The sequence below is a fragment of the Macrobrachium nipponense genome, chromosome 42 (assembly GCF_015104395.2).
Source record: "Macrobrachium nipponense isolate FS-2020 chromosome 42, ASM1510439v2, whole genome shotgun sequence".
NCBI classification, from domain to species: domain Eukaryota; kingdom Metazoa; phylum Arthropoda; class Malacostraca; order Decapoda; family Palaemonidae; genus Macrobrachium; species Macrobrachium nipponense.
The window spans coordinates 878,016-887,734 of NC_061103.1; the positions used below are offsets into that span (position 1 = coordinate 878,016).

The 9,719-nt window shown below is 34.9% G+C and overlaps 1 protein-coding gene across 1 annotated transcript in view; it reads right to left on the minus strand.

Moving 5' to 3' along the window:
- LOC135213230 (neurogenic locus notch homolog protein 3-like) overlaps positions 1 to 9,719 on the minus strand; it is a 99,092-nt gene that overhangs the window by 15,472 nt on the left and 73,901 nt on the right. The window contains exons 13-14 of the mRNA XM_064247209.1: positions 8,610 to 8,746; positions 8,397 to 8,421 (exon numbers count right to left, since the gene is read on the minus strand). Of these exons, the coding sequence (XP_064103279.1) occupies positions 8,397 to 8,421; positions 8,610 to 8,746 (162 nt within the window). The remainder of the gene's footprint in view (positions 1 to 8,396; positions 8,422 to 8,609; positions 8,747 to 9,719) is intronic.

Genomic DNA, 9,719 nt, shown 5'->3' on the forward strand with positions numbered 1-9,719 from the left:
ATATTGAATGCAGTAGTGATAGCTTGTCTTATTAGTAATCGCTCAGTTCCTAATAGTTCGTCATTCATTGCTTTATACGTAACCAGCAACATAATGCTAAAAACACACAATACGTTGCCGATGGTAATAAAGAGAAGGATCTTAATTAATTACAAAAAAAAATAGAAAACAGTAGCCCGTTCAGAATTCAAACAAGCAAACTCGGTGACTGTGTCACCTTAGTCAAGCGGTCAAGGTCAGTCAAAAAACTGCCGAAGTGTTCAAAGCATAGCAAATTCCATACAATAAGCGACTCTAGTAGAGTGGGGAAAAGCGATGTTGGTTCATACATACCGATATCTTTTTTGAATTAAAATGGATTTTTCCTATCAAACACACGACCGTATAAAGTAATCAGAGCAGGTTTTCGTTTTTTTTTTTAATACGTAAGTTATTATAAAGTAGTGGTGGATAAGCCCGACTGTACGCGCCCGTAAAAATTAGAATATCTTGTTTATTCCTTTAGTACACGTAATATCCTGTATTTACGGACTCACCGTCTGTTGTTCGAACTTCCCTAATGAGAAGTCCGGATAAGCGAGCGTTGAATATCTGGGTCGGAGCGCAGAACTGTTACAAACTGAACAAAGCAAGTGTCAACAGCGATAAGCAAAACAATAAACACCAAACAATAAACACTTCGAAACGGAAACAGGGTCAGTGCTAAGGCAAAAAACAATAAACACTTCGAGCAGAAACCCTAAAGCAAAAGTATATTTATAGTATGTGTATCAGAATAATGTAATCAAATGTAATGTTCTATGTAGGTCTGTGACGAGAAAAACCCGAAGAACACAGCAGAGGACTAACGACCAGGTAGTAGTAATAATCTCTCTCATACCAATCGTCATAAACTGGTTGCATTCCGTCATCCAGGGTTCCCTCCTATGTCACCAGAAAGCCAAATCACTGTTTTTACTGGCCTACAATGCTTACAGATATAAAAAGCACATAACTGATTGTAACACGTGTCATGAAAACAAGGGACACACTAAGACACCTGTCAGTTTAAGGGCCTATCCTGTGCCAAATCAATCCTTGAAAGAATATACTTAGAATTATTAACAGAGTTACGAGTCTGACAGACGGAATAAACACTTCTTAGTGTTAATAGTTCCTTGACACGTTATATAGAAGTAATAGCACTAAAAAACAAACACCGCAATTGAGTGCATTAGGAATATTTATGAGTGCTAAATCAGTAAACATGGAATTCAACACATGATAATCTGACTCGGGTGGTGTAAATCAATAATAATCTCCATAACACGTGGTGTGAATTCCTTTCCATTAAGAAAAACCAATAATATATTTTTTATCACCAGAGTCAATCGGTTTGGTAGAATAACGATAATTAAATAGGAAGTGTCAATGTCTTACGAGTTACAACTCGTGATATTGGATCCGAACTGGATTATAGCGGTTCTCGCGGTTTTAATACCTTTATCATTTATATCTTGTATCTATAGAATTGATGACGCAAGTAGCCTTATACGGTACGCCGCTAGAACACTTTTCCACATATTCAAGCCAACCATTAATTTATCAAATATATATATAAAAAAAATATATAAATAAATAAATATAAAAAAATAAGATAAATATGGATACAAGTGGAGTCAATATAATACACTCCGTAAGAAGTCGGAAGGGTTACAAATTATAATAAAAAAGGAATCACGATAAAATCAATTAACGCTTTAGTAATGACAAATAAGCTAAAAGTTCAAACACATATCCAAAACCTACTGACATATTATGTCTGTCCCGGTGATTTATATTCGTAGTCAATGAAAAAAAAAAAAAAATAATAATAATAAATAAATAAAATAAATAAAATAAATAAAAGAGATTTTAAAGTCAGGAAGTCTAGAAGTGAAAATGTTTATCTATGGAATAATCCTATATGAATCTTATAACAGGGCTAATAATATATATAGAATTTGTATGGAACCTTTTTTTCATTAGTTTCAATAAGGAATATTTAATTTAAACATAATCATGCAGTTTTTCCCAACATGAAACTAATATATTGTTCAATTTTGGTACTGTTTTTTTCAGACATTCTTCTCATGTGGGGTTCGAGTATTAAAAAAACAAAAATTTATCCTAAAGTCGTATTTGTTACAGCAAGTAACGTAACTCTTAGCTGGCTGAGAGCAATCTCCTGCCAAGTGACGACGTCATCATTGCCGTATCAGCATTTGTTCCTTTTAACCTCAATAATCTGCTTACACAGGCTTCATCTGTGTGTCGTCTCTGCTTGCAAAACAGATTGACTGGAGAAAGGAATGCTTAGCCCGAACTTCTCATGGGCAAGGCAGACGTTAGGTACAAGTGTCTATCGGTGTGCGCAATGCAACTTTAGCTAAGGAGTTGCAATCATTTTAAAATTAATAAACAAAATAAGGAAATAGAATTTCTATAACATCAAAATGAATTAATTTTTTCTGAACCTCATAGACATTTAGAAGTATCACGATATGGATATGGATTATTTACTTGCAACATTAGCTTATTACAATCCAGGTAAATCACATTCATGGGAAAATGTCACATTTTCTTGAAAAACCCAAAGTTTATTTAGAAATTAGTTACATAGGGGTTTTTTCGTTGCACCTCCTACCTATTAATAAAGTTTTTAAAATTAACCTCAGAGGATGCGCGCGAGAAAATTGAATATGAAACTTTTGTTAGGGCACATAGGATCAGATTTTATCACAACTTAATTTCAGTTAGCTAGAGAAATACAGAATCATGATTAATCTTCTTTTTGACTCTTATGTTGCCTGGCAATCTTACAAATAGCTCCGTTTTCCACTTCTTTGTCTAGTAATTTACTACCAGTAATATCGAATTTTCTTTGGGATTTGTATTGATATCTGTTTATTTGTTATAATTATGGATATTTTTACAGTCATCATAGACCTGGATAGGTTCACTCATTGTTAATGCCATGGATAAAAAGTTTGTACAGCGGACTCTTTTGAATTCCAAATATCGGCGAATTCATGTGGGTTAAGTCTGGTCTAAATGGCTCTCTCCCCTCCCTGTATTTGGATGTCGTCTGAATTACTTTGCCCTTGTGACAAGTATAATTTCACTTGCAGGCTGATTAATGGAACCTGGTTACAGTATCCTGCAGTACGAGAGTTTCACATCGCAACTTCAAAAAATCGTTCGTCGCAGCGGACGACTACAGTCAAGTAACAACCGCCTACAATGTGAATGGAATTTCATGGACTTCTTCGACCGACACCGTATCTCGTCGTTAATCTCGACCGACACCGTATCTCGTCGTTAATCTCGTTTTAATGCGGAATGCTCCGGCGGCTGTCGGAATCGACTACGAAAGGGACATACTTCCGACAATTACGACCAAGAAGGATATTCAACTCTACTTTGCTGGCGAAGGACTCGTGCTGAGATGATCTATTCATCGCGAACGTAATCGTGTAGTAAGCTTAGGATGCAGAGAATAAGTATGAGCGCAATATAGAATGTTGGACCAGCCCAGCAAATTTTGGCAAATTTTGTGTTTTAACCCTGTGAAATAGGCCGTTTCATTGGGCCATAGGTGGTTGTGTTCGGAACTTGTGTAATGGACGAAAAGTTGTTCGAACGCTAGTTAAAAGTGAAGTAGTATAAACCTCGGTCATGTATCCTATATATATAAAGTCATGTATCCTATATATAATTGATCATAAATAACAGAGTCGAAATATTATCTTGCGTGTACGCAATAGGAATCTCTTATATAAATGATCATAAAATAACAGAATCTAAATATATCTTTGCGTGTACGCAATAGGAATCTATTTAAAGTGCACATATATTAATCATAATTATATGAATCCATATACAGATGTATAAACAAATCAGGTAGCCTATAATAAAATCTGTTACCTTTTATCTTACCAATATCTGCAGTTAATATGAGTTAGTATAGGATTAATGAATCAGATATATAACTAGTTAGTATAAAAATCAACGAATCAATCAGCATAAACATAATATTTTGCAATTCAATTATATATTGAAATTTTTTTATCAGTTAAATATGTTTTTGATCATATTAATCTTCATTCTATGCAATTATCAAGTACTTAGTATTTTCTGTAGCATATGTATCTTAATGAGATGAAGTGAAAAAAACTGTATCATATATATCACGTGATCACTATTATTTACCAATATCATTGTTTTATATTTTACTACTTGAATCAATTCATGTATACCATGAATTTTTATTTACTTATATATATATATATATTCACATAGTGTCTGTATCACACTCCTATAAGTCAAATGCAAGTCAAGTTTGAGTAATATTCAGTAGTTGGTTTTGGTAGCTGACCGAGCTGATGTAAGTGTTTACATAATAAAAATATGGAATGTTAGTCCATATATATAAAAGTCTAAAACTAAAGAGGTCAACCAGATTGCTTGCAGGAATGTGATCAGACTAGAGACGCTAAAGATGACGTATACAATAAGTATGTAGGCTAAGATAACATGCAGTCACCTGTAGTCATTCAATTGTTTATAAACATTAGTCCAAGCTCCCTGCTTGAGACAACTACCCCGACCTATAATTCAAACGGCCTACGTGATCTGTAGCGTGTCTCATTTTGATTGTGTGTTCGTATGAAACTATGTCATTTGTATGTATGTTCATATGTTCGAACTACTGTCTGTTCCTTCATAACTTGTAACAGAGATGGTAGACGGGCAGAACAGAGTTAGCTATCGTCATTAGAAGACCTGTACCTCTTTACCTAAGCTTTATCATGTAGAGGAATAGGATTAGCCATCATCATTGGCAGAAGCGATCAAGCTATCGTTATTAGAAGACTTGTACAATCATATCTGATCTTCAGCATGTAAAACTTCAGAAGAATACATATAGTTTTATATTTCGTGTTTTCTACAAGAACCTCCTCACCATGAGTTTAACACATCGTCGTAATAACCAACAAGATAATACCGACTTCGTAAATGATCTACAAACCCCCAGACACTCCATTGAAGATGGAAGTGCAATACCAACCGACTTAGCGTAAGATTATCGCTAGTCTAACATTACCTCATAGGGCGCCTTATCATACAAGGCACAAGCCCTAATATATGGATACATATGTTACACAGTTATGTATGTATATAAAACACCTGTAGTTCGGGCAAGGAACCCCGTAAATGCAGCCCTGAGAAACTTTGGGAGAATTCCTTATTAGTATGTTTTTCAATGTATTTGGAAATTTAAAAACATTAATATTACTATTCTTGCAAAAACTTGGAATCCTCCGTAAGAGATCATTATATGGTAAAACAAGTACATTATCATCGTTGTTAAAAGCCATTCTCGTAGTAACAGAATAAAAAGTTTGTTGTGCTTTTTGCAAAGCACATTCAACAAAATATTTAGGGTATTTTAATTTTTCCGATATGTTACAAATATTTTCAAACTCTTCCTGAAGAAATTCTGGGCTGCAGATACTACGTCAGGCTCTTAAAATCATGGAGGGAAAAGTAGCCTTCTTCACTTGATTGCTCTAGTTAGAATAATAATGAATGTATGAATTTACATTTGTAGGTTTCCTACACTGGGTATTTAAAGCCATTTAAAGTACGGTGAACATTTACATATAAAAATGAAAGACAACTATCTCGTTCTTCATAAGTAAAATTAATGGAAGGGACCAAATTGTTCAGTTTGAAAAGAAACGCACTTGCATTTTCGGTTAGAGACCATATGCAAAAGATATCATCAACATATCTAAACCACAGAACACCATAAGGTAAAATATTAGGTAAAAATCTTTTTTCAAGAAAATTCCATGTATAAATTACTTAAAACAGGCGAAAGAGGATTTCCCATTGCCAAAACAAATTGTGTATAAAGTTTGTCATCAAAAGTAAAAACCGAATCACAAATGCAGAGTTTAACCAGTTTTCAAATGTTATGAGTGGACAAGGATAAATCATAATTATCTAAAAATTCAGATAGATATTCAAGCACGTCATTTACAGGTACTTTTGTAAATAGAGATACAACATCAAAGCTAATCATTTTAAACTTTAAATTATAGTTGTGCTATTTAGTTTTTCTGTCAGATCTACATTATGTTTAATATTAGAATTCGAAATGCTTTCTACTAAAGGTGTAAGAATATTAACCAGCCATTTTGAAAGCTTGAAAGTCCATGACCCAACAGAGCTGATAGTTGGTCTAATGGGGTTACCAGGTTTATGTGCTTTAACAAGACCGTATAAGTAAGGTAAAGTTGGAGATATGGTTACAAATTGTCTAATCAAATCTTTATTATTTTCTAAGATACTTTTGACCTTATTAAAATGAGTAAGCACACGTTCAGATGGACTTGAGGTCAGTAGATCGTAGGTATAGAAGTTCTGAATAAGTATACAGGTTCATGGTACGTTTTCCATTTATTGGTGCGCTTCCATTCAGCCCTGTCTCTGGCTTTCTCAAGCAAGAAGGAATGAATACACACAGACATCCTCCGCTCTATTTATACTGGCAGGATTGGCTTGGGGGTGTTGCCATATTTCCATTTGCAGTGTTTGGTTTGCAAATTACAATGGGGTTGTTAGTTGTTTACATAATAGTGACATAATATGTATGTTATTACATGTTAGGACTATGAAACAATACCAGTTCTATAATCTATTGATTTCTTCCTGCGTGGCTCCATTTAGCGTTGTTGACCTCTTCTAGTTCGAGCAGAAAGTAGAGAACAATCCACTTCCAACACTACACAGAGAAACACGACAAGAAACCATCATTACACACTTGATAAACAACATTAAAATAAAGAACACATGCAATTCTAGGGCTGAGAACTAAAAGGGCCAACGTTCAAAAAATGGCCGATTGTAGTTAAGACCATCACTAAACTAGAAATTTATCTGTTTCAGTGCTATAATGGCCAATGTTATAAGTTAAGCAACCAACGGCCCCCCCCCCCCCCCCCCAAAAAAAAAAAAAAAAAAAAAAAAGCTTTCGTTTGCTGTACTTACCTGAATTTTAATAAAGGAAGCAATATTTTAAATGCGTTTTTCTGAAAACATGGTTTTATGACATTGGCCCTTCTATACTCTGTTTTTTTCCATCTGTCCATCCGGCTGTGGTGTTTGCGCATGGTAACACTGCGTCCCGGGCTTTAAATAATAACCTATTTCGAATATTAACGGTATAAGTCGCATACAGTAAATTATTAAAATACTTTTCAGTTGCAAATGTATACCAAGATATCCTTTTATTTACCTAAAACTTACACATAGCGTAACTATTTAAAGCCCTGGACGCAATGTTACCATGCACAACCATCACATGTGGATGGACAGATGGAAAAAAACAGAGTATAGTTCTTAGGCCTAGAATTCATATCGGGACATAACACTAACAGAGCAAGTTTTTATATCCACAAGCAAATCAATTTTGAATGCACAAACAGGAGCAAATCGTTCTCTACCTTCTGCTCGAACGAGAAGAAGGATCCGAGGTCAAGGTCAACAACGCCAATTAGAACTACACCAAAACACCACACAGGAAGCAATCAATCATTTTATTAGGGATACAAATGAGGCGTCCAGCGCTAAACCGCACACTCACCACATTTTAAAAAATAGAGAAAAAAAGGCCTTTAAATTTGCAAATTTAAAAAAGCCATAACTCTTATTTTTCATGATATTTTCTTCAGGTTTGAATTTTTGGAATGTTTAGGACCCCAAATATATGATGTTATATATGAAAAAAAATTAGACTGTGCACAATTTGATTGACTGATAGATTGTATGATTGATTGTAAAATTGATGAGCAAAATTAATGCTGATGTTTACAAAAGTACAGATTATATAATGCAAAATTGAACCATATTCTCATCATCAAAATATACATTCACTTACACCATTCGAAAGAGGAAACGAAGGGGAATCCAGATGTACGATAAAATGCATTTCTCACTTTTGTGGCGAGTGTGGACGAGGCGCCTCATATGTAGAAATAGATTGTAGAACTAATACAGTCTTAAAATGTAATATCACAATACGTCAATATTATGATAAACAACTACCCACCCCATTGTAATTTGTAAACCAAACATTGTAAATGAGACATATGGCAATGCCCCCCACCTTCAAAAGTCAATCCTGCCTACGATATACTTGCTGTATCGTGATCCTGCCGGTATAGAGTAGAGAGGATGTCTGTATATATTTTAAGGGCTGCTACAGGGGCAACAGCCCGTGCTAGCACAAGGCTGGTTGAATCTTAAACAACTCGCTTGAGAAAGCCAGAAACGGTGGAACGGACCGGAGCAATAAATGGAAAACACACCTGGAATCTGTATACTTATCCAGAACTGAAGAATTATTGAAAACAGAAGTAAGGAAATATGAAAAAGTCTGCATCAAAGAAGTCATTGCCGCAAAAGGCGATTGTCTTTAACAGAAATTTTCAGAGAAACTCTGATATATATATATATATATATATATATATATATATATATATATATATATATATATATATATATATCAGACGATCACCCACCTTCGCAGAAGGCGAGCGTCCTCGCATGTTGATCCTGACGTAGCCGCTCTTGCAGCTGCATCGGTGTCTGCCAGACGCGTCTTTTCTCGGAATGCAGTCGATAAAAGTGCTTGGGCAAGGATTGTCTTTACAAGGATCTGAATAGAAAACAATGCCTCATTTTTACTGTTATTTATCCATGATAAACATTTATTTCATGAAAACTGATTCCTGATTAAATAAACGTGTACATCTGGAGAAGAGACCCACTAGGCCTAATGACCTATTGGGAGAGCCTCAGCATACCTATACCTCCCTACTATAGACGAACCAAAATGTCGTGGCGGATGACGAGAGGTGTCATCAGAATGCTACGTATTTGAATCTAAAAGTTTAGGTCTTTTTCCCTCGTAGACAAAGGGAAAATCTCATCGGTAGCCTATATTAGTAAAGCCGGATTAAGTTCTGTACTGTATGGTGCGAGATCAATCCCTCCACCGACAGTTTCGTTTCTTACTTTTTTTCCTTCTTTTTCTTTTCTTATAAATGATCATAAATAGTTTACATACATCTGGAATACTGGTATAGCTTCACGTGCCCAATCGTAAACTCTCGTCACATCGGTCTAAGGCTCGTCCCATTTTCCCTCGTTCTTTCCATTCTGAAGCAGCAAGAACACTCCTGCAAATCCTTTTTTTTTTTCTTTTTTTTTTTTTTTACGGGGTGAGTCGAGTGAGTGACAATGTACTTACAACACGCTGTTATATATAGACGAAGATGATGACCTAACGATTTTTATGGCTGTATGATGACGAGTTAAATCCTAATCATGCAAGCTGAAATTTCAAAGACGTGACCCCAATACCCGATAAAATCTTTCAGTAAGATCAACTTGGCTTGTAAGGAGTTTGGAGGCAGTCTTATTCTGGGATAAGTAGAGCAATTAAAAGATTATAAATATTTATTTCTTTTCAAATCTCTAGATCTGTATGCTGCAAAGGGTCAACCATATCTTGCCTTTGTGTTTCTTTGATAGACTATCGTTAAAGCATAGAAAAAGTCTTTTCAAGATCTATTTATCCTTTTAAATCTCAGCCTCGAGGTTAACTCCTTCTTTATGACTTTACCTGA